The sequence below is a fragment of the Amia ocellicauda genome, chromosome 17, assembly GCF_036373705.1.
Source record: "Amia ocellicauda isolate fAmiCal2 chromosome 17, fAmiCal2.hap1, whole genome shotgun sequence".
In the NCBI taxonomy this organism is placed as follows: Eukaryota; Metazoa; Chordata; class Actinopteri; order Amiiformes; family Amiidae; genus Amia; species Amia ocellicauda.
The window spans coordinates 8,257,542-8,285,485 of record NC_089866.1 but is presented as its reverse complement, the minus strand read 5'-3'; the positions used below and the strand labels follow the sequence as shown (position 1 = coordinate 8,285,485).

The following is a 27,944-nucleotide window of genomic DNA, read 5'->3' as shown; positions in this document are numbered from 1 at the left end:
AGGAATTAATCTCTCACCATATCTAAAAAAGCTGAACAACTCTCTTAAGGCAAAGCACCCTGCATGAAATCACAGAGCTAGATCACAACTTGGACCTCTTAAACAGAGATGGATAAAAGGTCGCAGATCACAAAGTTATAAATAGATTTTGAAAGCTAAATCTTCTTGAGGCTCTTTATGTGTCCAAAACAAAAACATCAAGACTCAGAGATTTTATTTTATTAGTCCGAATTCATTTCACATTGCAAATTTCCATAGATCCCTCCCCACCCTCAGTCCCCATATCCTCACTTTGAGCACAATAATCAGACAGCATCTTACTCACACATTTTCAAAAGCACCGCTTTCACTATGTATGCGATTTCACCAACTCAATTGAGTCTCATGGTTGGGTTTCATAACAAAGGGATAAAATACTAAAACAAAATAAAATTAGGAATTAGTTTAAAAAAAAAAAAATTGAAGATCGGGGGCAGAACAGGGATTTAGTTTTTCACCAAATTTAGAAACATAGCAGTGAAGGGAGCTCATAGACCCCTTGTCCTGCAAATCATTTTTTAGAACTAAAACTGATCGTTAATAAATTATTCCAACAAAGTATCACCCACCCCCCCAACACACACACCAATAAGATCACATTTCCTAGGGTTTAATTAACAGCACCCGACCCCAGCCCAAACCATCCCATTCACACACACTTCCCCATCCCAAAAGCATAAGCTAAAAGACATGACGGCAAGACAAAACATACACTTCCTGTCCACATCTTGCCTCTAGCCTCTGCAGAACGTTTGGCACGCATTCCTGTAGTCCAAGGTAGAACAGCTTACATTGACAGTGCGGATTCCTACGAGAGGTTCAACCACCGCCTAAAACACAGCCGCCTTACACAAGGATCGTACAGCCTGCGGGCCCTTGGGAGCCACGATGTTACTCTGTGGAGGGGCCGCACTTCGCCAGGAAGAAATCCATGCTGTCAATGTCAGTGGCTCTGGTCCTCTGTGTGGTGAAATGGGAGTGTTTGTATTTCGGGTTGCCCCACCTACTCCATGGGGTTGGGGGATGATCTTACGGCCCTCAAGTGCGCCTGGTTTTCTGCCTCTTTGCCTGGCGCTTGGCATCCTCCAGGGCGGCGCTGTCTCCCCCGGCCTGCGACAACCCACGCACCCCCTGGGCCCGGCTGGCCAGCTGCAGCAGCAGGGGAATGACCTGCAAGCCAGGGAGAGGCTCAGTTATTTGACACGGTAACAAACAGTTTCCAATGTGCAACTGGGACATACAGTATGTATGAACGAAACAGACGAGACAAAGGCACAGTTGGGAGTGACAAGGAGGGGATGGTGTACCTTTTCATGGTTGTAGGCGGCCAGGAGGAGGAGCAGTGTGAGGGGCAGAGCGATGTAAGAGCCCTGGGCCACATCCTGGTCAGGCAACTTGCGCTGGAAACGGATACAACCAGAGATCAGCTCTTTATACTCACATGGACACAATCACAAAAGAGCCTCTTCTCAACAAACCTTTTTGATTATACAGATATAGACGAGAGAATCCTGAAATTAGCTCACTTCTGTTCATTAAAAGATCAATCATTTGCATGAGTTGCCCCCCCAAAAACACCACAAAAAAAAGAATGACTAAAAACAATATCAACCTGCCAGAGGCCAGAGCCGTGCCGTACTCACTGTGGGGTTAAAGGTCAGGGTGACGTGCTTGTGGTAGCCAGAGGAGCTGAAGGAGATCTGGGGCAGAGAGAAGTCATACTGCGAGCGGGACAGCGTGGAGTCCAGCATCAACACGTAGCTCTGCAGCGACAAGAGACGGACAGGCCAGAGAGGTCAGACTGACAGGCTGTTCGGACGCCAGCTGCCCCAGGGTGGTAGTCAGGCAGACTGGGGCAAGAGCCTGAACTGACAGTTAATCCTGAGCTCCCGAACAAAGCAAACTTCAGACTGTATATCAGGAAATATTACAACAGATGTCAGTTTGAAAATGCTGCATATGCAAGCGGCAGTTTAAAAAAAAAAAAAAAAAGATTTGATTGCACAGCTCCCATAAGACATGAGATTAATTTACCTGTACCCTGTAACAAATTTACTATTACCGGCAGTGTACAATGAAGTTATTAAAAACGTGAAATCTCAAATCAAATCAGATTTGTCATCCTACCCGCCATTAAACTTTAATACAGGACTTCAATTTAATTACAGCTGTAAAAAGCCCGGGCTCTGTAAACCGAAAGAACATTCCTCTCTTTTTAGCATTACTGAGCAGGGTCAAGCCAAGTGTGGAGTGTGGCCTCGAGGAGGAAACGCGAAGCTCCCACACAGACCGGCGGCAGCTCATACAGACCTCTCCGTCTCGCTGCAGCGGGGGGAAGTGGAAGAACAGCGACTGGCCCAGAGACACGCTGTGCACGGGGTTGTCCAGATTGTCACTCTTGTACAGTTTCACCTGCGGGATGAAACGAAAAAGCAGCACTTACTGCCTGGGGCTCCACTGTAGACTGTACATGCCGCTACTGCACTCCAACTGGAGTTCAAAAGTCCACATCACAGTTCTCCAGCGCTATTAAACCCAGCAACCACAGTCCCCATACATTACGGCTAAAACCAGACGTCAGCTTGCGTGTCTGACCAGCGTCCATCTCTCCGTTCTAAGAATTGTTTTAGAAGTTCTCAACAGTAACGGTCTCTGCTTGTGACAATTTCAATACCAAGTAACGATCACCGGATAGAACTGGTTCAACACAGTCAAAAAGCAACCAGTCTTCAGCGCCCCACTCCCACGGACCTTACCCAGAGCGTGGGGAGGAAGTCCGGCGAAGTGACCACATTTCCACTGAGGTCGAACTGGTTGATCTGCCGGAACGCGATGATGGTCACCCCATCGATGTCGCTGCTGCCCACCTGCAGACACAAACAACACTTAGCCGCGCCGCCCCCCGTAGAATCAAATCACCGGACCTCTCGCTCGCAGCCAACACGAAAGCAAACCTTCAGAAACCTATAAACGGTCACAGCGTACTCTAATGTCCTCCGCTAACGTCAAAGAGCATCTGCATCTCCATCCAGAGCTGCAATACAGAGTCCCAGGAACACAGGAGCAGGAAGAGTGACTGACCTCTATGGCTCTGTGTTGCGGCAGGGCCCTCTCGATGTGATCGTTGCCCTCCGCCTTCAGCTGGATCAGGTACTTGCACCCAGGCTGGAAAAGACACCGCATGTTAGCAAAGCGGTCAACAACTACGGCATGCAGAAAAGTCCACGGACGCGGCGGAGTAGAAACGCAGCCCCACCAGCAGGCCACGCAGCCGGAAGCGTCCCTCCTCGTCCGTGACGGTGTCCTCGCTGTACATGCTGCACTCCCCCTGGCCCACAGCCTCCACAGACACCCCTTGCTCTGCATCGCCATTCAGAGACAACACCGTGCCATAGCAGCTGAGAGAGAGAGAGAGAGACACACACACGTTCAATCAGCACCACATCCCGAGACTCCCCCCAGCACCCAGGAAAACCCCTCTCGCGCTGCAGGGACCCTACCCACCTGTAGGCCGTCTTGTACCCAGTGATGGAGATGCTGAGCGTCTGGCCCTCCTCCACCTCGATCATCTGGGAGGCGGGTTCGAAGCGGAACTCCTTCATCATGGGCTTGAAGTAGTACTGGCCCGGGCTCTGAGGATGGAGAGAGACATTACAGCAGGTAAACTAATAGCATGTAAAAAGTCTCACACTGGTCTTCTGACGATACCTCGAGTTTACAAAATTTGCCCAGCACTGAACAAATCCCGATTCTTTCAAAAACATGTTGCCACTTATGACACCATACTGGCCGACCATATTTCACTTTAAATATTTACAAAAACATATCCTCTGCCTCTTGACGTTTTGTCGACGGTGTCTTTGAACAGAAAGCCTGCTTTACACTGCTTAGCACTTCAAGAGAAGAGCAGCCGCCATGATTACAATGCATCGTTCCCCTAGGAGAGAAGCTACAAGGAAAGCCGGCGCAGACTGCACAGGGCTTTCCTCACATCAACTCCTCCTCTTCCTTGGATTGAAGTGCAAACCAAACCAGATTCCCAGGGCGACACCACTGATACCATTATCTCCTGCATTGGAATCCTTCTCTCGCCTGCTGGCGCTCTGTGTAACATCACAGTTTTTCACACATTTGTACCAGTGAAAGCAAGGCGGCGGCCTAAAAATATATAGAGCGAAAGGAGGAGGCTGGCGAGGAAATGGTACCAGGTTGCTGAAGGTGAGGAGCCCAGAGTCCTGAGTCAGCAGGTTGGAGCGGAACTGCCCCCCGCTGAGAGAGAGCAGGACCCCCGAGAGCGGCTGCCCGTCGTCCGCCTTGATCTGAAAGACAGCAGCACTATTAGTTAAAGGCTTTAACACTGCTTTAAAACAGGACGTGGGCACTGAACACTAAGGGTTGATTCCTAAAATATACAGTTCCTGGATTAAGGTATAAATAAATAAAACTGGAATTGTTAGAATCCACAGTATGCAAATATTTTGAATTTCAAGCTTTCTAGTCTCTTTGCATCTGTGCTTAAAGTTCTACAGAACAGAACTTGTAGAAACCCAGTCTTGTAGTGCAGACCACCCCCCACCCCTGCACCCTCCCAACTGCACCCACCTCGAAGGTGACCCCTGCCAGGGCAAAAGCCTTAAAGTCCCCTTGCGTGCCCTCGACTGGCGTCAGCACGAAGCCCTCTTTATTGGCAGCAATACTGTACTCCAGGTCGCTGTGCAGGGGCCCCACACTGAGAGAAGACGAGAAAAAAGGAGAAAGGTAGAGGTTATTAGTATTCAGTAACATTACTGTTCACACCCTCATAAAAACAACACTAAATACATTTAATTGGGAAGAGTTAACACTTCTTTCTCAGCACACATCGACCTGCTGCAGGGCCAGACACATTTAACCAGTGTCTCCTTTGGAGGTCTTTGTGCAGCTTCCTCAACCTCTATAAATAAACCCTGGCATGGCTCGATTAGCGAGGATTCAACACAATGACCTATAGTGAGCAGCAGTGCTGGGCTCCATGCAGTAAGGCAGTCTGTGGACGCTGTGTGCAGGGTGGGAGTGGGACACGATACCTGTAGACTCCGCCTTCATTAGTCGCCACTGTGATGAGAGGGGTGGCCGCCCCTCGCTCCGAGATGGTGATCTCTACGCCCTCAAGCTCCGGGTAGATCTGCCCCTCCAGGAACAGACCTGCCCTTCCCTGGATCTCCACCATGCGGCCCGGGCAGCTCTCTGTCAATACAGCAGGCACACAGTCCGAGTATGAATAATACAGCTGCGTATCAATACGGCACACAGAGACAGATCATTAATCAGTAAACACACAGGGGCAGGATAGCACGGAGCTGTGTCAATACAGATCTGTATCAATACAGTGCGCACTGAGTCTACAGGTGGGAAAAGACCTTCTCTCACACATTTCTGGGTCACCATGACAAAGCAGAAGATACACACGGACTATGACCTCTGACCTCCGGTAATGATAGCTTCCACCTCTGGAGGGTAGAAGAGCAGCTCTTTGGAGGATGGCGTCACGGTGATCTTCTCCCCAGCTCTGCAGAGGAACAGAACAAGGACAGATATGAACAGAACGAAAGAAAATACTTTGCGCTCAACGGGAAAGACAAAAAATAAAAAAGGAAAGCTCAAAATCTGTGAGTCTGTATCAGTTTACGCTTCATCTAAAATATTGATTCATCTACTCAATTCAGTAATGCCTAGTAAATTGTTTAAGTTCATATCATCCACTGAGGGAATATTGTGAAGAGGAATATTTCCTTTCCTATTGAATTGGATGAGCGGCTTGGTGCAGGTCGGACACAACGTGGCGCTGATCGGGAGCAACAGTACCTGGCCCAGTAGGAAAACTCGTAGGTGAAGGGGCCACGGAGGTCCTCGGCTCTCTCCTGCACTGGGGGGCTGTCCTTGCCCTCCACCTCGCCCCTCCTCTCCCTCTCCTGCCGCCGCAGCTCGATCTCCTGCAGCTGCTGCTCCTGCCGCTGCTCCTGCAGGGACTTGAGGGGCCCCAGCACCAGGGCCGGCTCGCTCTCAATGGACGACCTGACGGGAGAGAGTATGCTGGATTGAAAAAGTGAAAATGTTCAAATGGCAAGGGGCCGGACACACTACAAGAAGAACGAGTCAAAGATGGACAAAGGAAGCTACTGAATGGATTCCAAGAGACGAAAAAAGACCTAGAAGACGACCACATAGAAGATAAGCAGGTGAAATCATACACTGCGGCCGTGACATGGAAAAGAGAAGCGGTATCCAGTGGAAGCATCTTGTATTGGAGAACTAGTGAGGAAGGGAAGAAGAACTGAACAGAGGTCTGCAGGTTCCTCACTACACGCCACGCCAAATTGTGGAGACACCCTCGGCTCGCATGGCCTAGCAGGGACCCAGAAGGCTCCAGGGAGGGCACTCACTTGATGGTGACTGTGACATCCAGGATCTTGTCAGTGGTGATCAGCCCGGTCATGTGGTGTCTCACTGCAGTCAGAGTCAGGATACTCGGGGCTGACCTGGAACACACAGCGGGCTCTGTCATTTCAGAATTCCCCAAAATCTATCTAAATTAAGTTCCTAGGCTGTCAGATTGATTCAAAGGGGATATGAAGTCCTATGCTTACGTGTCATAGGTGTAGTAGTCCTGCTCAAACTGGTGGCAGGAGCGGGGCGTCACCTTGTACACACCTGGCCAGAGACACAAACAGTGATACGGTAAACCACACAATAGCATCAATGCACTGAACAACGACATGGCATCACTTACCGGCTGTCATAAGCCATGAACGAGAACACAATACATAAACAAACCCCAAGAGGGACACTGCCTTTCAAACCTTGAGGAAACCTTCCAGATCTATTCAGACTGAGCTCTCTCACAAGCTTTAGTCCTAAATGAGGAGAGGCTGCGCAATCCCAGCTATTCAGGAGAACAATCAAACAAGTGTCTGTGAGTTCAGCCAGAGTTCTCGGACACAGTGCCATAGTGATCATCTGTCCATTTGTGGGCTGCGGTCTCATGGCAGAGAGCCGGACTACAGCTGCATTGGCAGGGCAGCCGGAGCAGATGGACGGTGGCGTACCTGGTTTGGAGAGACAGAAGCGGTTGACGCCCTTGGACAGGTTGTAGACGCCCACGTTCTCGGGCTTGCTGCCATCCTGGTAGAACTCCTGAAACAGATGACATGGCGAAAACCCTCACTTCAGCACGAGACGGCTCAAGTTTGACAGATTACAGACTCTTGGATGAGGGCCGATGCCAGGAGGTGAAAAGTTTAAGATTTATTTATAGACAGAGATAACCAACAGAAAAGTACAGGTTGTGGGGTAGAATAATAATAAAAATTTCCTTTCATGATCCAAGATTTTGCCCATCAATCAGTTATTTTTAAAATAAACTGCTTAACAAACAGAATTTGTACTAGAAACTCAAATTGATCAAACAACTCTGAAATGGCCTGTTCTCTAGCGGACAGATGGAAGCCATCAGTGCGAACCCCCCCTAGTACTGACCAGTGTGATGGCGTGGGACAGCGAGCAGCGCAGCATGTAGCCCGTCTGTCTAAACTCCACCGCCAGCACGTCCGACTGCTGCACTTCCACCTCCACCGACTTGTGTTTCCAGCACCACTCCTCGTGGGTGATACTCACTGGGGGCAGGAAGAGCGAGTAAGATTGGAGCACAATGGAAGGAACAGTCTAGTCAAAACAGGAAACCTCCCAAGTTATTTTAAATATGAACATCACTGACAAGAAACCAGTCATCAGATTAACTAGATGAGCTTCTTCTCTGCAGGAAAGGGTCAAAATATCTGAGCACGTTTATTAGACTTGCGTGAAAAACTATTAATAACCTGTTACTAGATTTCTAGATCTCCCAGTGAAGGCCGGTGAGAGATACCACCAGTCCCCATGTCTCACCTTTGTACTTCCCAGGCAGAACGCCGTCGAAGGAGAAAGGCAGGGTGTCGCTGAGCCCCGACAGCTGCACACTGCGCCTCTCCCCCTGTCGGCTCACTGGCTGCAGCGTCACCGTCATGTCACCACAGGCCACTGAGGGAGGGACATAGGGTAATAGGGGTCAAAGCCTGAAGACAGCGAAGTAGTACAAATCTCTCATGCAAGTCATGCAAGTCATGCAAGGTTTAGACAGCCATCCAACCCAGTGTAGCCCAGATACACTCACCCAGGCAGGACACCTTGCCAGACACGGTCGCCATGAACTGGGTGAAGCGAAGGTCAGACAGGGGTCGGTCCACCAGGGAGACATCCAGGGACTGTGGCTGGAGTGCCAGGCCAGCCTTGACCTCCGACTCTGGGAGAGACACCTGGGGAGAGAGCGAGCGTGAGAGACGGAAAACGAGTTAAAGGGGGGGGGGGGGAGAGAGAGAGAGAGAGAGAGAGTTGGGTGCACTGACGAGATGGGGGGCAGGGGTACCTGGATGCTGTAATCGCCTGGCTTGGCCTGGAAGCAGAAAGCCCCCTGGAGGTCCGATTCAGCGGTGCGGGTGCCGCTCTTGTCCTTGTCCTGCGGGGTAAGGGTGACCCTGTAGCGCCCCTGCTGCTTCATGCCTTCTGGCAGCTGGGTGATGGAGATCTGTCCACACACACTGAACCTGCAAAGAGAGGACGGCAGGGATTGGACACCTTCTGCCTGAGTATCTGTGGACCTCGTGTGAAACAGTGTGAAAAGGCACTTTCATGCTGCATGTTCTCTCTACATTCATTTTCAAAAGGCAGGCACTGGGCTGTTACTGATTAATATGGCTACCAGCCCATTCTGTTCCCAGGATGCTCTGTGCCTATCCCCCCCAGAGCCAGTGCTCACCCTGCAGTGATGATGTCAGGGAGCTGAGGCGTGCTGGGGGCAATCTTGACCGTGATCGGCTCGAAGAACATGTGCTCCTTTTGAGTGCGGATGGTGTAGGTGCCAGCGGTCATGTTCTCCAGGCGGAAAGAACCATCCCCCTTCGTCAGCACTGGAGGACAGAGAGAGGAGCACGAGTTGGTTAACCAATCAGCTACCTAGCAGACAGCACAGAGGATGAGGAAGATCGAGTCCGACAGCCTGCCGGGGTTGGATCACACACCCCTGTTTATTCTATTACTCAAGCAGAATGAAAGTGCGCTAAACACCTGCCACAGAACAACTACGGTTCATGCATTAATAGCAAGAGGCCTATTTTCTCAAAATCCAAAAGCAGGCACTCGAAACATTTTAGCTCAGGAGAAAAACAAACAAAAACAATTGTACTTCGGTCCAGTTTGCATGCAGTAGTTATGCCCAGTGCCAGGCAGAGCTGCTCACCCTTGATCTGGCTGTTGAGAGTGACGGTGGCATCAGGCACTCCCTCCCCCTCGGGACTGTTCAGCACCCGGCCCGTCACCGAGAAGCCCATCACCCTGAACACAGGCTGGACAAAGAATAGTCTGAATACGGAGTGAGCGAAACACCCTGAAGACAGCTCTCCGAGGGGCAGTCCCCCAACTGATCAATTCTGAACCTCAGCGTACAGAGAGAGCAGCACTGAAGACTGCCGCGCTCACCTCCAGTTTCAGGCTGTCGTGCTCCACCGTGAACTCCATCCGAGATGGGGCAACGTCAAAGGTGATCCGCTCTCCTCTGTAGAAGGGCACCTGCAAAGCACAACAGCTCAGTGCGTCTGCATGGAGGGTGTGGGTATTGCATTGTGGGTAATGTGGCACGAGTGAAGCCCTGCTCCTACCACAGTGTAGTCCCCGCTGGCCAAGCAGGGGAAGGTGAAGGTGCCGTCGTCCCGGGACAATGCGCTGCACAGGTACGACAGTGTCTCCCCCGCAGATGGGGCCCCCTCCACCAACGCCAGGTTACATCCTGAAATATCCTGCGAGACAGAGCACAGAAACATGACTTTGCTGTCCACACTTACATGCATGAAAGCTGCATTCTATACAATTCAGCCTGTTTTGATATTCTGGATATTGTAGCCAATAATGGATAATGAGCTATAGGTTTTAATTTTGGCTGTTAAGAGGAACATTTTCTTCCCCCCCCCACCACCACCACCACCACCACCACAGAGATCACAATGTCAGAACCCAAGGCTGTGTCCAAAAGAATCTCAGCACCTCCGAACCCTCACCTCTTTCTTGACACTGGCAGAGAACAGAAGGAAGGTGACCTCCTTCATGGGCTCCCCATCGCTGCGCACCACCCCCGACACGTCGTACCCCCCCACCACCAGTGGCGCTGCAGCCTGGGCATTGGAGTTCGACACCCACACCGAGGTGGTGCCCTGCAGGGGAAGACAGAGGAACACACAATCCGTTAGCGCGCACACACACACACACCAACATATCGAAAGCACACCACCATGCCTATGCAAATTTCTGCAGGAAACCGTGAAATTTAAATGTAAGTTATGAAAAACAACACTCCTTACAGTAAATACTATTTTGACTAGTTTCTCAGTGGTTTAACTAGGTAGTACTGTAACTCAGTTGCACACTGCAGTATCGCCAACTCCCCACCGGAGAGCAGCACATCCCCATTCCCACTCACCTGCTGCAGGGTCCAGGAAGGGTGAGACGCCGTGATCTCAAAATTGCCAGGCAGCACTCTGGAGAAGGTGTACCTGACAGAGAGAGGAGAAGAGTCACACTATGATTCTCAACTCAACCCTGTCTGTGAAGGCCTGGCATGAGAGTGACTGACACATCACATCAGAAGGACAACGGTCACTCTATAGGTAGCGGATTAACTGCACGGTCAGGGTCACTCACTTGCCCCCGGGCTGGGTCTGAATGATCTGCAGATCCCCCTCTGCTCCAGTCCGGCGCAGGCTGACCTCCACCCCCGCCGGCCCTGACTGCTGCCCTTTACTCAGCACCTGTGGGGGACAGAGAACAACGTGTACACACACATCCCTCTCTCTCCCAAAAACTGCTGCCAATTAGAACAACCCACATAGTACTGCCCAGTTAATCTAGAAAGACTAGTTTTGCGCACACACACACACACACCAAAAAAAATATCTTCCCCAGCCATCTACGTTACACAACCCAGCATGCATTTCAAAGCACGTTTGCATTCCTCTCACCACTCCAGAGACGGAGAAGCCAGTGAAGACGAAGTTGATGTCTTCTCCTTTGGTGCAGATGTCCGTCACCCCGTCCACGTGGAGGTCTACGCTGGTGGGTTCTACAGAGACACACACACACACACACAGAGTCAGGGCAGCCTAGAGTAAGCTGAAATGCAGGTGCTAATTCATAACTTAAGCGGTCTTAACTAGAAAACTAGAAACCACCTTAGCCCTAATACAGAGGTGCATAGCCAGACACCTACCAAAGCTCCACCCCAGAGGAGGCTCAATCTTCAGGACAAAATCACCCTGCAAACAGGAACACAGACAGAGAAACAGTGTCAAAAGGGGAGAGAGATAGGCCACAAAAACTGGCACTACACCAGCAGGCTGGATGAGGCTGGCATGACAGACAGTGAAGCACAGATCTTTTCCAACTGGGCAAAAAGTACAGCCATTCACTTTGACTCCTCTCTTACCTTGTCATAGAGGGGGATCATGAAGTAGCCATTGAGGGGAGCGCAGTCAGTCTGGTACTTCAGCGATCCCTGCTTGGTGTACAGCTTGATCTGCAGAAACAGAGAGAAGGAAAGAGGGTGTGATTTCACAACAGACACCACGATCACTATAATGGGCATCAGGCTGGGTACGATCCATGTGTTCAGAAGACAAATGGCATGCTAGCTTAGAGTAGCTATGCAGATAATAAGGCTTAAATATGAGCAGATTTTATCAGTGGATTCTTGCCCTTATTATCAATGTGTTAATTTTGGATAGGGTGAAAAAATATATTAATACAGTTTTAGATCTCCATTTCTTTAACTGAAGAATAAGTAGCTAATTAATTTCATATATTGTTACGAGTAAAGAAGCTCAGACCACCGAGCAATGGCAATTTCGTTACCCCAGCCCCCTCTCTAATCCACTTACAATAATGTGGTGCTTAAGGCCGGTCAGCAGCGAGGGGTTTAAAGGGTGTAGTTAGCAACAAACTAAAAGATTTAAGAAAAGGCAAAATAAGAATTATGATTATAATACATGGATACACAGACTACATTAAGCAAGCTCTTGTCTGGGTGTGAATGTAAGGGTGGAAACGTACATTTAAGCGAAAATAAAATGAACAAATTCAAATAAGCATAGTGTCAACTATGTTAACTGTTAAATGTTTACCAATAAAGTTTGCATTGATTTCTTGTGAAATAGTTCAACTGTCACCTTTGAAATAAGGAAACTGACAATAGCCAATAACTGGAAATTGTAAACCAATTATAATAAGTTATATTTACGGTAAAAAACCTAACTGGGTAGGAAAATAAGACATGCATGAAAACTAGACGTTTAAAAGTATTGCATGTCAGTGTGACGTGTCTGTAGAAGCTCCCGAGTATTTTCTAACGTTGGCCTTTCATTCATAAAGATTTGTCTTATTAAACATTGAATTGGCCAACAACTATAACACAGAGTTTGCCTTCTAGAAAGTAGTAATGCTGGGGTATTATAACGCAACGACCAATGCATTATATACATGAACACTGTGACCTACACTTCATCTCTACAGAGTGCGGAGGACTGGCACCCAGCGACCCTGCCTGGTTTCCACGACCGAGCAGCCCTCACCTCGATCAGGGAATAATTTATCTCCACGTCCGACTTCACGAATCCCCCGCAGCCGACCACAATGTCCTCCGCCCGCAGCACACCGAGCTGGGCACCCAAGACGACACACAACACCCACAGCGCAGACATCTTCGCCGGGTCTTCCTTGCAGAGATACTCAAAATCGGGCCGGAGCGATCTTCAGTAAGCCCCCGGTCTCCTAGTTGCGAATCTCGGCTGCTTTGTCAACGCAAGCACGCTGCTGCCGGTTCCGGCCCTCTGAGAAGGAGGATGGAAAGCACGACTCGGATCTGAGATATGGAGACGCCCTTGGTTATTGCGACACCTACAGGACAGGAGGATGATCTGCAGATGGAGTCAACAGAAGCTGAAGAGTCAGAAAGCTTGCATACGGTCCATACATACCATGTTGCTTAATCACTGTTTCCCTCTGTCGTCCCTGGCAGCAGATTGGGATTGGCGGAAAACTCTGCCTGTGATTGACAGGTATTGCAGGTAGAGCCAGGCGACACCTAGATACAATGCACACAACTGAGAAATTGCTCTAGGAATATTATTCATCCACTCCAGTGCTGGTCTGGAGCGGAGCATTGCAATTCCATGCAACCCAGGAGATGAAGCACAGAGAAAATGCCCCTGTCTTCAAAGGATGTCACCAATGCAGTTGCCAAAAGACTGTGAGTAAATCTAGACAAATAGCTACACAGATAGAAAGACATGTATCATTTGAAAGTGTTCTTGAAGGATAGAACTGCAGTGGGTATTGCAAGCAATTTTGTGTTTAAGTGATTATTAATAATTAGTGTTATTATTGATTGTTTCTTCTGTATTTTTAATAGAAAGTATTATGTAGAGGTGGAAAGGAGAGAAGATGGGTTCGACCTTTCACCTGTAGAGCCCTCCACTGCCATGGAGGTAAGTGTCCCATGTTGAGCAGTTGTGGAAGATCCTGGTCAACTGTGCTGACAACTCCTTTTATTTTTCAATCTCCACTACTGGAAGTTATGAAAAAACATGTACTGCTTTCATTATGAATATCCAAGACTGCACAGTAATCTAATCTTGTGGAACTGTTTTCTGTGGGGGGGGTTTAACAGCTCCCTCTGATGGTCCCAGGGAAGCTGCACGACCGCAGCCTGAAGCACTACTTCAGTGAGCCAGGGGTCCGAGTGGCCCTGCAGATGGGCAGCCACAGAGGGGTGTCAGGCGGACACAGTGAACCCACCTACAGCCAGCACACTGTCTCTGATGGCAACCGCAGTCACAAGAGCAGGACACGGCTCTCTGTAAGAGTCTATAATGGCACCGGTACTGAATCAGACTGAAGCACAGTACAGTATAGCAAAACAGAGTGAAATGGTAACGCATAGAGAGATGTAAATTATTTACTAACTGTGATTAAAAAAAGTGGTGAAGTTAATGCATGGCACGGCTCGGTTTGCTGGTATTTCAATATTTCCCACAAATGTGTAAAATAAATCTCTATGAAGGAAACAGGAGTTACATGATATTTTAATATGAAGCATAGTTTGTTCATGATGAAACGGAAACCAGCTCCTGTGCCCAGAGGTTAATCTTTCCTGTGTTGGTTTAGAATGATGTCGTCTCTGGGGAGAGGAATGCGAGATCACGCTACAAGTACAGGCGGAACAGGTAAAGTGACAACTGGTCTTTATGTGATAGGGAGAGACATTTCTAGACATTTCTGTCTTTCAGAATAATGGCAATTCAAATCCACCCTGGTTATTGTACTAGTTGTCTCAACTCTCACTATAAATGTTCACATGACTGACAGACACTCTCGTTTCAGAGCACCACACTATTGGCCGGAGTATGCGTCACTCTACCGGCGAGTCCCTCCTCCCTTTGTCACCAGGGGAGAGCTGGTGCGACTGGTGTCCTCAGCATCCAGACTTATAGTGTCCACGGTGAGAGCTTTACCCCTGATTGGCAAAGCTACTGATTGTACCATGCAATTGCCAGGACAGGGTTGGCACACCAACTGGAGCAACGACTAGAAGATACATGTTTACCTTGCTTACTTAAATATTTATAAAATTTGGCAAGTTGTATGGTTTCACTTGGATCCTTCAACAGTAAACTCGGTTAAGGGTATTTTCTCCGGCCAGAAATACATCCTCTTTTGTCTTTTGCACCTGTCCCTATAGGAGGTGGTGCAGCTGGCTCCCAATGAGAAAGAGAGCTCCAGAGTCAAAGTGAGAAGTCAATCAAAGGCTTGCACAGAGGTAATCTTTTTAACAGTTTGAAAGACTTAATGACTGTCCAAGATGAAGATTTTCTCTCCCCTCGCAGTGGACAAGCAATGAGTTATTCCTTCGGCTTTCGAAGCTAAAAAACACTTCTGTGTTAAACAATACAGACTGTGACCATTGCTCACCATTGCAGACGACTCTTCATTAAGCTCCTTTGATCTCAATGCAATGAACCTTCTCTTGCAGAAGCAGATCTCCTTGCCCCACATACAGGATGGAGGTGGTGAGTGTAGTGCATCAGTCTGTTACAGCTCTCCAAAGCCAACACCATCAGTGTTGAACATTTCACCTGCATTGTACTGCTGGTGTGGGTTTACAAAGATCACATTCAAAAATAAAATAAAGTCAACCTACATAAAATACAATTATTCTGTTTAATAAATATATATATATATGTTCTTCTATTTTTTCTAAAGTAAACCTTCTAAGGTAAACCTCCCTGTCTGGATCATTGTACTGCTTCTGCTTTCTTAGTGAGGCCTCCTCTTCTCCTCTTTGCACTCAGCTGATGCATCTTCTGTGCTTTCCAGATACAAAGAAGAAGGAGCAGAACCTGTGGGTGAAGCCTGGCATTGGGGCATCAGGGAGTCACAGGATGTCTTCTCTCAGGGTTGGCAGCGCTAATTCCAACGGGGAACCACATGGAGGAGGAGGAAGGCACTGCACTGGAGCAAATAAGAAAAAAGTGAATTCATTAGGTGAGGGAGTGGAAACCAACAAGAGCAGGCCGGACCAGAGAAGGAAATCCGAAAACAAAGACACCTACAGGACATCCCAGGAGGAGGCTCTGAACGTCTCTGAGAGGGATGGAGGTGTGGGGACAGTGTTGGGAGAGCAGGCCAAAAGAAAGCCTGCGAGGGTGGCCTTGGGGACAGCTTTTCCACTGGAAGCAGAAACTGAGATGAGTCAAACAGGAAGCTTCCAGGGTGATGGAGAGGTCAGGGCGAAGGAGGTGGCAGAAGCAGAGCAAGACCTCAGGGCAGAACAAAAGAGCAGAAAGGGTGCAAAACAGGAGTCGAGTGTGACCGAGAATGAACAAGATAGCAATGAAGAGAGTGGATTGGCTCTGGAGCAGAAGGCAGGAGTATGTTCCCTGGTTGGAGCCAACAAGGAGGAAGGAGAGAGACCAAGTAGCTGTGTCCCAAAGACAGGGGAGAGTCCTGCCTCCTGTGTGGCGCTCCAGACTCTGCCTGCAGTGGGGATGAAGTCAAATGTGATTGAACAGCCAGAGACTCCAGGCAGCGAGTTGGGGATGGAGCATGGCAGCATTCCCACTGGCTGTACCTGTGAGGACAGGGTTGAGAACAGAGCAGCTGAGGTTCCTCAAAGGCAGTCCCTCCTGAGAGACTGCCTGGCCATATCTGGAGACACAGACAGCAGCAGCAGCAGAAACAGCAGCAGCAAGTCAGACTCTGAGGATGAGAGAAACATAGAGGAACCTGCACCACATCTTGGGCAGCAGGGAGGGGAAGAAGCAAGCATCTCCCCTGCTGAGGAAGAAGGGCAGACAAAGGTAACAGAAAGTAATGTTCCTGCCACACATCAGCTAGGATGTCCTCAGGAGCACAGCAAGCAATCAAGAGACGCACAGTTGGGCTTTGGCGAGCCGACACCCCCTTTGGATCAAGAGTCGACTTTGCAAGAGAAGACAGAAGGTGTTTTCAGCCCCGATGTACTATCCCCTCAAGGGGAGCAGAGGCAGGAGACACCAAGCAGAGAGGAAAGCAATTTGAATCCACAAAAACCTCCTGAGGAACAGGGTGAGGAAGGAACAGGAAGACGCAAGGTGTTTCCCTATATCAGTTTACGAACGCCATCCACGGAGTTGAGAGACGAGGTGAATGACAGTGACAGGGCAGGAGCTGTGGAACATGATCTGAGCTTGGATGAGGAGAACTTTCCCCCACTTTCCCCAACAGAATTGTTTAAACGCCCCTCACCCATGACTAGCCCAAGGGACACGGACACCATGGTCTTGCTGATGGCCGATACTAGATCAGTTCTCTCAGATGTATCAGATTCAGACAATTTGCACAATCCTGCCTAATTGTTGAGCCCTGATCTTCTTGAAGCTTCCCGTGTCCAACCATCGAAATCTCTTCAAGGGTGCTGGAACTGAGCAGTCTCGTCTAGAAAGAACACACAACTAATCTAGTTTCGTCAAAAATTTCTGCTTTACCAATCCAAATTGAAGACCAAGATACAAACACAAATTATTTTTTAGTGCACTTCTAAAATTAATGAATATTACTTTTTATTTTCAATCCATTCTTTGCCTGTAGTGTAGTTGACCGCTGTAATAAACAAAGCATTTAAAATGACTTCTCTTCTCTTATTAACTAACCACACTTCTTACCTGTGAAGCTACTAGGAAATAATTCCACTGAATGAAAGAAGAAAGGAAACAGAAATCACAAACTATTTTAAAAAGTTTTTATTTGAATTGAACATACTACTTGTAAACTCTATAGTGGTTGACAATAACCCCAAACACCATTTTTATTCCTATATATACAGCGGTTTTACACAGTTTTACACATGCAAGTTTTAGTGGTCACGAACATACACGCTTTTAGAAATGAATAAATAGAACAGTGCAGGAAAATATACACACTCAAATGAATATTGCCACCCCACTCCTGCTCACCCTCTCACATTTTGTTTTCTGTGAGGCTCATGAAGAATGTGCTCCTCGATGTGAAGGAATGAGAAGGAGGTAGCAGTTACAGCCCACAGGTTTAAAAAAATAAAATGCACATATAAAACAAGTATCACTAGAGCTAGACGTGCTCACCCTCCAAAATTCAACCACAGCTGAACAACATAATAAAGGTGTGTTATGACTTTCAGGAAGCAAATGTATGTACTGTTTGTTGTTGCTAACTGATTCAGTATTCTCCTTGTGGGATCCTAGACAACAGCTTTCTGTGGTTTTATTTAGAAAAAGGAGGAGCTGTTTTGGTAATCAAGGCTAATGTAGCTGCCATCGGACCGTCACTGTTGTGCATTAGTGCCCAAATGATTTAAAAGGTACCAGAAATGCTATAAATACAACATTGCACAATGTTTAAAAGTAGAATTATGACTAATATGCTTTATAAAGACAAACTTCTACTGCACCTGCTTCTTATTAGTAATTAATCTCCGTCACATGGGACAACACTATAAACAGCAGGCTTAGAGACCTACATTTGTATTTGTCCCACACAGCATAGTTCTTTACAAATCAATTAATGGAATTTAAGGCGAAATCCTTCTTGGAAGGCAAGATAAGAACAGATAAACAACTGTCAATGTCAACAGTGGAATAACCGAAACATGCGAGTAACAGGAATGCTTTAATACAGATGAATAAGGTTTTAAAATCTAAACAGGCAGTCTTGTGTTTTTTTAAAGAACCCAATGTTAATATAGCCGGAGACAAACAACTCTCCTGTCATCAATCCGGGCTGGTTGTAATGGGAGTACAGCAGTGGTATGGGTGTTACAGTGTACAGATGTCTGTTCCTGTTCAGACAGAGCCCTTACCTGCTGAGAAAGCCTTCACAGAAAACGACAGAGCGAAAGAAGCAAGAGCAGGACTGGGCTGTGATTTGTTACAGTCACTAGCACTTGCAATACATGTATTCCAGTCATAAGTACCAATTAATGCATTTTGGTAAGGCCCACAGAAGGTGAAACAAACATACGAACACAAGGTTGACTGAAAAGTAGTGTTTTTTTGGTCCAATTGGTATCATCTGGCTGAAGGGAAAAAGGAATCCTGTTCCTATAGGAGCTCAGTACTTGTTTTTTGTCAGTGTAGGCAGTTGGTCACAGCTCTGGCCTCAGTCCAGTACCAGTCTGTGTGTGTGTGTGTGTGTGTGTGTGTGTGTGTGTGTGTGTGTGTTAGTCCCAGTGTCAGGCATGTGTGACGGAGGTGGGCGGCGGCTGTTCCAGTAACACAGAGTTACTTCTATTATGGCCACCATGGTCTCGCTGGGCCTCACTGTAGACAGAGCCTGAGCTCAAAAAGGGGTCCCTCGGCTGGCGGCTCTGAGGCAGCGACAGCTTTACCTGTGCCTGGCTGAGCTTCTGGATCAGGAACCGTTTGTCACGCCCCTCCTGTGGATCACAGAAGAAAACCAATACATAACCGATGGCCTGTGGGGAGGTGGGCAGTGAGGAAGAGGTCAGCAAAGGTTGTACTGACCATTTCCAGCTGCTCTCTCAGCTGCTTGACCACACGCTTGTGAGCTCCTGCCAGGGCGATGAAGTAGAACATGGCCAGACTGCAGACAACCCACAACACAAAAACACACTGTTAGTCACCGAGTCTCTTACAAGGAAATTATCTTGTTATGTTGCAAATTCAGCTCCCTTCATTTCTCAGTGGGGCTTCCCCTACTCTTATCTCACCTCAGCCCAGAGAACAAGGAAGGCAGATTGACCAACATATTCATCGACACAAACGACTTCTTAAACCAGATCTGCAGCTGAAAGCTACAGCCTCATCTTCAAGCTCAGGTTGACTGCGACGCATTGGTTTGGCGATCATCCAGAGAACAAGGGCCCAGACTCACCACGTCACCACAAAGAAGGACACGGCGAAGGCCTCAGAGGAGATGGTGTAGAAAAATTTGCGGGGGCCAAGCGGCAGCATTTCCACCATCTCGGGCAGCACCCACCATGACCAGGCATAATTGGCGAAGGGACCACAGGCCTGGGAACTTCTGATCCTGACACAGACACAGACGCAGAGAGACCACGTTAGGCACAAGATAAACACTAAGCATCACTAGGGCCCAAGTTTAAAATGCTGCATTCATACATATACAACAAGTGCATGGGGTTTATTACACAGTATACATTATAATTAAAGTACTTTAACCAAGAACCCCATACTGAAGGTTGTATCTGGTTACCCAGCTCTTTTATATCCCAGAGCAGGTTAATTATGGGCCATAGCCTCCCATTGTTCAGATCCCTGCTCAGCGTCACAGCTCCCTTTGTATCAGCTGACGATGATGTAGTTTCGTTCTGCTGAGGGTACATGGGTATACGGGAACTCACTGCGCAATGCTGACACCCACGGGCACCCAGGCCATGGCCAGGCCGATCAGTAACACAGCCAGGAAGAAGAAGTTGGAGCTGGAGGCACGAAACGGGCGGGTGGCTGGCCGGCAATTCTTCATCAGGCTCATCTGCGCGACAGACATACATTCACACTCCCTCAGGTCTGCACTGGGCCAAGATGGGGGCTGCTGCTTTGTGTTTTATTGAAACTGATATTCTGTCAAATCCCACAGAGAAGCTTAAATGACCTTGGAAAAAAATTCCCAAACAGGCCGCTTGGACATCAGTTACAGGGGATATAATGGGATTGTTTCAGATGTAAATTTGAAACTGTACCAAAATATTTCACAAAAGCCACGGACGTAACTGTAACTAAACACAGAGTAAATTACATCTTTCGGTTTATATTTTTTCTGAAGGGATTTAATAACACTATGATTGTGGTTATTTATTCCCTAGCCTGTTCCATTGAAACCCTAGGCCTGGCTCTGAGCTATGAGGTCCTCAAAGGTGTGCCTAGGTTTTATAAATAGCTGTACCTTCTTGACGTAGAAGATGATGAAGTATTTGAGAGTACTGATCGCGGGCAGAAGGGGACAGAAGTAGGTGCCGATCCAGCAGATGGTCTGTCCATACACAATCTCCAGCACGTTCTGGGGGATGGCAAATTCTTGCTGGCCCCACCACTTCGCCAGCCCAGAGTTGCAGTGAGTCACAATCAGCCTGGGGGACAGAGCTCTCTATATTAATCTGAATAATACAGTACAGTCCAGCAGTACAGTCATGGTCATCGAGTAGTCATGTGTCCGACACCAAAGGCAGGAGGCTCAAGCACATTCAGACTTACTTCCTAGGAAACTCCACAAACACAGTGGCCGCGCTGATGATGATGAAGTCAAAGATCATGAGTTTGTACATCTCCTGGCCAACACGTGATTCCCAGCACTGTGGCCCCGGGACAGACCAGGGAGGGAGGGAGGGACGGAGAGAGAGAGAGAGAGAGAGAGAGATGTAAACAGATGTTAACTAACAGTTGCTAGTTTGTAATTGCTCTATATAGATTTACCCTTTAATAAGCTTCGTTATATAACAAGAACATATGAAAGTTGACAATCGAGAGGAGGCCATTTGCCCCATCCTGCTCGTTTGGTGTCCATTAATAACTAAGTGATCCAATGATCCTATCCAGTCTATTTTTGAATGTTCCCAAATTGTCCGCTTCAACCACATCGCTGGGGAGTTTGCTCCAGATTGTGACGCCTCTCTGTGTGAAGAATGAATGCCTTGAAGCCCAATTTCCATTTGTGTCCCCGGGTTCGTGTGTCCCTGCTGATCTGGAAAAGCTCCTCTGGTTTGATGTGGTCGATGCCTTTTATGATTCTGAAGACTTGAATCAAGTCCCCACGTAGTCTCCTCTGTTCCAGGATGAAAAGGTTCAGTTCCCTCAGTCTCTCCGAGTAGGACTTTCCCTTCAGACCTGGAATAAGTCTGGTTGCTCTCCTCTGAACTGCCTCTAGAGCAGCGATATCTTTCTTGAAGTGTGAAGCCCAGAACTGTCCACAGTATCCAGATGAGCTCTAACTAGTGCATTGTACAGTCTGAACATCACTGCCCTTGTTCTCAATTCTACACTTTTGACAATATACCCTCACATTGTGTTTGCCTTTTTTATTGCTTCCCCACAGTTTGAATGGGGAAAGTGATGTCATACATCTACATATCTTCCTGCTACAGTTGGGGGGGAGCAGGGCTGCAGGGCCACAGAGGAACACTCACCGAGTAGAGCTGATGGTTGTATCCACAGAGACATTCATCTGGTTGACAGCTGGTGATCTTAGACCACAGAGAGAAGAGCAGCACCCCAATACTGGCCAACCGCATGAAGACACACCTAGTAGACAGAGAGAATGTTTGTGTTTATTGAATAAAACAACTAAGCTCTGGTTTCTTCCCTTTTGTTATCAGGTCACATATTTTTGTAATATTTAAGTTTTTTATAATATAAATATAATATTTATATTTTTAAATTATACCCACGGTATGCTTTATATTCACCGAAATAAGAAATAATCATAAGATATAAAATCCCACAGCGCCTGTCCATTTGCTCTCTGCACATCCATCCCATCCCACCTTATCAGTGTGAATCTGATCTCGAAGGCGGGGGGGTAGTCCTCGAACTGGATGATGCTGTCGAACATCAGCGGTGTGATGAAGTTGGCCAGAGTGATGACGATGGAGGGCAGGTACTCTATGATCAGGTCCAGGATGAAGTTCTTCGACTGACTGATCTGTGCCATGAGAAGGAAGCAGTATCAAGGCTCAGCTCCCCTACACACCAGCATGATTGTGTTTGTTGCATGAGAGGGATCTGAATTTCTTCTGAAGGCCCCCCCACCCCCAACAACCTTTCTGAGCCCTGTGTCTCACCTGGCCCTCCTGTGAGAAGATGGTGGCCCTGTAGATGCAGTAAAAGCAGACCGCCAGCACTGCCACCACAAACAGGTTGAGGACCAACCTAAGCAGGTAGATGCGGCACTTGTCCCTGCGCGTGCGGTCGGCGATCTTCTGCTTGATTCTCTCCTCCTCCAGGTCTGTCTGCACACAAGAGAGCATGTTGAGTGCGTCTGAGGAGCTCAGGAATGCTGCCACCGCTCTATCCCAGAACCTTCTGCCTCTTTTCTCTCTCCAGCTCTAACCTTTACACATTGGGTGATCAGAGTCCGGGGGGGACTCCGGTCACAGCTCTACAGCAGCTGATGGCCAAATCGGGCTGCTCACCTTCAACTCATAGAGCAGGCTGCTGCGCTTCAGTTTGGCCGCGTTCTCATCCGTGATGCAGAAGTCCCAGCCAGCAAAGATCTTGTTGCAGAAACTCTGGAAACGGTCCTCATCCTGCACCAGGTTTTGTTTGAAACCCGCCACAGACCTGCAGAAAGGACACAACTTCTAAATCGCAATGACAACACACCTTAATCCACCACCAACAACCTGTGCTTCTTTACTTCCCAATGAATACAAAGTTGTACAACACACTTGCTGCTGAAAAAGTGTCAAGAACACACCAAACTTGAGAGGTACAGGCCCCCGAATTACCTTTTCACAATCCAGATGAGACTGAGGAAGAGATAGGCGAAGGTCACCAGCAGGTAGGCCAGAGGGACTTTATAGGTTATGTTAAGGAACTGCACAGTGTCCACTTTGTAATAGCCATAGAAGAGGTAGGTCTGCTCCAGGAAACCCTATATCACAGGAGACGGGGAGAGACTGTTGTAATCTAGCAGATGGGCGTAGACCAAACATACACAACAGGAACCCACTGCACAGAAGGTCATATCAGTTGTTTTTTTGGGTTTATTTTTGTTGGCTGTTCATCCAGGTACATTTAGTCTGCAGGGTACATACATGTATTTTCCCATGTACAAGTCAAAAAGCCTTTCTAATCACTGGCTTTGACAAAATTAGATATTAGATCTGGGGGAAGTTATCTGGTTATTATTGGTGGCTTCACAAAACAGTTACACACCCTCACATACAACATCGGCATTTTAGTAACCCAACAGGCTTCCGGCTGCACATACCGTCCCAGAGAGCAGGTCAATGATGTACTGATGGAAGAGGACCAGGCCTTGACGCATGCTGCTCGGGTAGTCACTGCAATTGCCTGCAGACACAGACAGCATCAGCACCTGACTGTTCACATCATCCAGTATGGCCAAAGCCCTGCCAGGCACTGTTAAACCCTAGTCCTGCATTTTCTCTCAACCTTCAGGATCTCTTTCATTAACAACAGACAGAAGCAGGGGTTAACTATTAAGACTCCCATTGTACACTGCTGGGAATGTTTCAGGCTTGAACCCGCTGCAGGATCCTGGTACAAACTTTCTCAAAGCAGAAAAAGCAATGTCGTTATCTGAACGTCACACATCTATTATGCAAACACATCCATCGCCTGGCACTGGTCTATAAAAGCAGCTCTTAAAACCTCAACGTGCCAGGAGTGGGGAGTCTTTTAGTTTCACTTGATGGACAAATTACCTCCTTGGCTGGGGAAGGTGATGTTGGCCAGTCCGTGAGACGCGATGATGATGGGCAGGGTGACGAAGCTGAACATGAGCAGGAAGATGATGAAGTTGAGCAGAACCAGGAAGCGCAGGAAGGAGAAATATGAGAGGATACCGGTGCCAAATTTCCCTAGAGAAGAAACATAGGGAAGTGTGATCACAAAAGGCTCTCGTTGAATGACAGCTGCAGAGTTCCCACACAATAATCTAACACACTGCAAATATATTGTGTTGACTTCCACAGCATATAAAAGCCGGCATTTGGTCCTTGAACAGGAAGTCAAACAGAACATCGTTTCCATGAGTGAAGTTGGTGGGCCGCGCTCACCCTCTATGACATGGATGTCTCCCCTCCACAGCTCCAATGTAGACAGGACCTCCGACGTCTCCTCCCTGAACCTCTTCCAGGAGCGTCTCACACTAAGACGCCACTGCTCCCAGCTTTTGAGGTCCTTGCATTGCTCGATGCGCTGCTCCCTGGCACACGCACAAACACAAGGACAACCAGTGAGTCTTCGCTGCCAGCCAAGACCAGGCCTCAGCCCCAACAAACCCCAAACCAGCATAAACCAGTACAAAACATACTGAGCCAAGCAAAGAAGTATGGAAGTGCCACATTAATCTTTCAGTGTGCTTATTTAAGAGTTACCAAAATCAAAATGATTCTTGTTTCTTTTATAGAGTATATTATTGATTGTTTTTGTTTTTAAAGGCCTGGTAGATTGAACAGGGTGAGGAAGTTTTATCAATATGGCCTACTGAGATTTTAAACAGGATATCTGGGACCTGGGGTAGAAATGTGGATGTAGAAAACGTATGATGCAAGTTTATAGAAACATACTACAATATCCCCATAAAGCTTCTCAATAAGCTGTATTTTAATTCATACACCAGCTGAGTGATTGATCACAAAGTACAGGAAATCACAGCTTTCAAAACAGTGCATACAATTGAATCTGTGCTAGCCGACAAGTTTTTCAGGGTTCATGTTCCTTTCTGTCATAGCAGCTTCCGGCATATATATTTTATTGTCCTGTGTAGACAGTTGGTAAACTGTATCCTTACCATTGTGATTGAAGCCTGGTTACCTTTAGGGTAATGTTTTAAGGCTTGAAGTAGAAAACCAATTAACTCTACAAGTTTTTTTTTTTTAAGAATAAAGTTAATATTTCATACATGAAGTGTCAGCTTTGAAAAATAAATAGCCTACATTACATGTGCCACCTTCCAATTTTCTCTTCTTCACATTACGCCAGGGGTCTCACAGATATCCACTACACAAGATATTAACACAATTGTATAAACACAGCATGAAAACACTCCAGTAAGAAGATCCAAACAAGCCATGTACACCAGTGAAATCCACTTCAGCTTCAAAATATCATCTTATTTATTAAGAAAATCATAGGGTGGCAGAGCTGGGGATGGGAGCTCTAGGTTGATGCCTGCTTGGGCCAACTCTCTGGAGTGGGAACTCAAAAATGCTGATCTCACATGCAAAGGGGAAACAAATGAATCTCCAGTAACCTGATCTTTATTCCTTTTCTACTGCTTCAAAAGGCAGACTGCAGCAGGGGGACAGCTCAGCCTGCAGTAATGAGCCGCAGTAATGGGAAGTAACTCTCAACACACCCCTCCCACAAGAGCTCTGAATTATTGAAGGCTCTTGCATTGCACAGAAGCATATCAATGGCGCACGCTGGAAGCACAAACCCCACGAGCCAAGCGATACGCACTGCGCCACACTGGTACGTCACCTCGTCACACTCTCTCAAATGTAGTGGAACTGTTTCAGAAGTCAGGGGACTGGGGCGATTACATAGGACAGGGTCTGCTTATTCTGGGTGGAGGGGATGGGAGAGGACCCTGCTCACCTGGCTCTCCTCTTCTCCGCCATGTTGATGGGCAGCTCGTAGACCGGACGCTGGGTGTCAGGGGCTGTCGCTCTCTCCTCTGCCCTGTGCCCTGTCCCCCTGCCACTGGAAGTCGATCCATTTCGCTGGCTCCGTCTCCGAGCGCTGCCCACTGCGGACGGCTTCCTGCGGTACAGGAGGGACTGGTAGCTTGGCAGCTGGTCCAGCAGCGGGTTACTGGCCAGCCCAGTGGCAGCCGAGTAGAAAACTGTAGAGCACAACGACAGGGGTCAGAGACGGGGAACAAGACCGACTGAATGCAGCTCAATTCAGAGCATATGTAAATAAACAAATGATTAAAGGTTACATAAAGGCCATTATTGAACAGGGCACAATTCAGTTTCTGGATGAACAAGAAAAGGAATACAGGCAATTGTGTTGTTCTGAAGGCAGCATAGAAGAGGAATGTTTTTGTTTGTTTCTTTGTACAATGAAAAGTAAAAAGATTATAAAAGTGGGATTGTTTCTGGATGAAGATCTGTGCTCTTTAGCAAAACATAAGTATTCTCCTGTTCAACAAATCAGATGCATTCAACATCACATACCAGCCCTTTATAAAGACAGCTGTGGACACTGCCTCAGTCAACACTAAGGGACAATAAGAACTACATGGAAAAGAGTGTTTACAAAATCCGACAACTGCTTTATTCCCTTTTCATCAGGTAACACTCAACAATAATCATAAAAAAGTAATCAAACCCAGGACCTAAAGGTGTACACAAAAAAGGCACAATAAAAACTGGATAATTATACTTAGCCTTCTCTTTATTTATTAGCATATGAATTACATTGTGTGACTGAAGTCAACATGAGGCATGTACTGCGCCAATCCTATCTATTTTTTCAATAACTGCTTTTGGTTTCACAGGGTAGGCTATATATTCAGGTGAAAAACAAAAACACCTGGGAAAGAAACACTTTAATCTATAAACACTATGTTGTCCACTTACTGTGTGTGTCCAAGCTGACACAAGGGAAGAGCTATCAACAAACCAGGCACATTAAAGGTAATTTGCTATAACTAAACTTGACCAGAAACAATATTACTTGTGGTAGACTACTACCACCACCAACATATATATCATAATAATAACAGTATGGGATGGTTATCACAAGGTGCACATTACATTACATTATTTGTCATTTAGCAGACACTCTTATCCAGGGCGACTTACATTTGTACCCATTTATACAGCTGGGCATTTTACTGGAGCAATCTAAGTGAAGTATTTTGCTCAGGGGTACAACAACACTGCCCACAACCTGCAGTGCTGTTTTTTATGATCTCCATTGAGATATAAACTCAGGCTTTATCATGAACTCAGCTATGACAGCACAGTCAGTATGGAGCAATGCCTTTCCGTGCACATCAGCATCCATACACTGTCTAGACTTGTCCGGCTGCGATTATGCAAAGCTAACTTGGGAGCTGAACTACACAAACATGTATGTTTATTAGAAATGAATCCCGCTTTAAACACTACACACAGGTTGCCGGGTGGTTTGTCATGTATGACACATGTGGTGTGTGTGTTGAGAGAAGTGAACCCTGTCCAGTGCAGGAAAACAACAAGTTGCGGTTGGAATCTGACTTCCGGGGAAAGTTGTGTTCCCACCGCCCGGAGTCTGTGCAGGCGCCCCCGGCTGCGGCGCTCAAACCCGGCCACGCCAGCCTGGCCCGGTCGCGTCATGCTTACCCGAGTCCGTCTCCATCCGAGCCGGGGTGAGGCTGTCCTGAAAACCGTCCCGATGCGAGCGGGGCAAATGCCGGATCCCGGGTTTCTGTCCCAGGCGCTGTCCCGTCCTGCCTCCTGTAATCCGACCCCGGTGTCAGCGCCGGTGCAGCGCCCCCGGCGGAGGAGCAGGGCAGCCACGGCGGGTGAACGCCCTCATGTGTGGGAATGAAAGCCAGGG

At 47.6% G+C, this 27,944-nt stretch overlaps 2 protein-coding genes across 2 annotated transcripts; one reads left to right on the top strand and one right to left on the bottom strand.

The window, feature by feature from the left end:
- Positions 1 to 202: 202 nt before the first annotated feature.
- On the bottom strand, positions 203 to 27,874 carry LOC136713019 (BOS complex subunit NOMO1). Its single transcript, XM_066689911.1, has 48 exons — positions 27,728 to 27,874; positions 25,992 to 26,238; positions 24,446 to 24,594; positions 24,092 to 24,247; positions 23,635 to 23,717; positions 23,150 to 23,295; positions 22,835 to 22,982; positions 22,484 to 22,651; positions 22,187 to 22,344; positions 21,830 to 21,944; positions 20,901 to 20,998; positions 20,593 to 20,776; positions 20,051 to 20,181; positions 19,561 to 19,716; positions 19,191 to 19,269; positions 18,905 to 19,102; positions 13,821 to 13,900; positions 12,726 to 12,903; positions 11,585 to 11,674; positions 11,369 to 11,414; positions 11,121 to 11,221; positions 10,804 to 10,910; positions 10,583 to 10,655; positions 10,164 to 10,316; positions 9,768 to 9,905; positions 9,589 to 9,678; positions 9,350 to 9,455; positions 8,870 to 9,020; positions 8,480 to 8,657; positions 8,228 to 8,369; positions 7,963 to 8,094; positions 7,555 to 7,691; positions 7,125 to 7,212; positions 6,666 to 6,729; positions 6,462 to 6,557; positions 5,884 to 6,093; positions 5,505 to 5,587; positions 5,106 to 5,265; positions 4,642 to 4,768; positions 4,245 to 4,358; positions 3,544 to 3,671; positions 3,296 to 3,437; positions 3,121 to 3,204; positions 2,796 to 2,906; positions 2,350 to 2,451; positions 1,683 to 1,802; positions 1,347 to 1,439; positions 203 to 1,209 (listed from the first exon to the last, which is right to left on the bottom strand). The coding sequence occupies exons 1-48, from the start codon at positions 27,741 to 27,743 to the stop codon at positions 1,078 to 1,080; spliced, it is 5,988 nt and encodes a 1,995-aa protein (XP_066546008.1). The 5' UTR covers positions 27,744 to 27,874; the 3' UTR covers positions 203 to 1,077.
- On the top strand, positions 12,926 to 17,319 carry LOC136712805 (uncharacterized). Its single transcript, XM_066689591.1, has 8 exons — positions 12,926 to 13,402; positions 13,565 to 13,640; positions 13,823 to 14,011; positions 14,320 to 14,378; positions 14,536 to 14,653; positions 14,894 to 14,971; positions 15,185 to 15,221; positions 15,529 to 17,319. Exons 1-8 carry the CDS (start codon positions 13,356 to 13,358, stop codon positions 17,043 to 17,045), a joined length of 2,121 nt encoding a protein of 706 aa, XP_066545688.1. The 5' UTR covers positions 12,926 to 13,355; the 3' UTR covers positions 17,046 to 17,319.
- Positions 27,875 to 27,944: the final 70 nt, after the last annotated feature.

Coding starts and splice junctions, on each gene's coding strand:
- LOC136713019 (XM_066689911.1), bottom strand. Junction 22,345..22,483: donor TCTTCTCACAGGAGGGCCAG/GTGAGACACAGG, acceptor CTCATGGCACAG/ATCAGTCAGTCGAAGAACTT. Junction 5,266..5,504: donor GGAAGCTATCATTACCGGAG/GTCAGAGGTCAT, acceptor CTGTATTGACAG/AGAGCTGCCCGGGCCGCATG.
- LOC136712805 (XM_066689591.1), top strand. CDS start 13,356: ATGCCCCTGTCTTCAAAGGATGTCACCAATGCAGTTGCCAAAAGACT. Junction 13,641..13,822: donor AGCCCTCCACTGCCATGGAG/GTAAGTGTCCCA, acceptor GGGGTTTAACAG/CTCCCTCTGATGGTCCCAGG. Junction 14,972..15,184: donor AATCAAAGGCTTGCACAGAG/GTAATCTTTTTA, acceptor CTTCTCTTGCAG/AAGCAGATCTCCTTGCCCCA.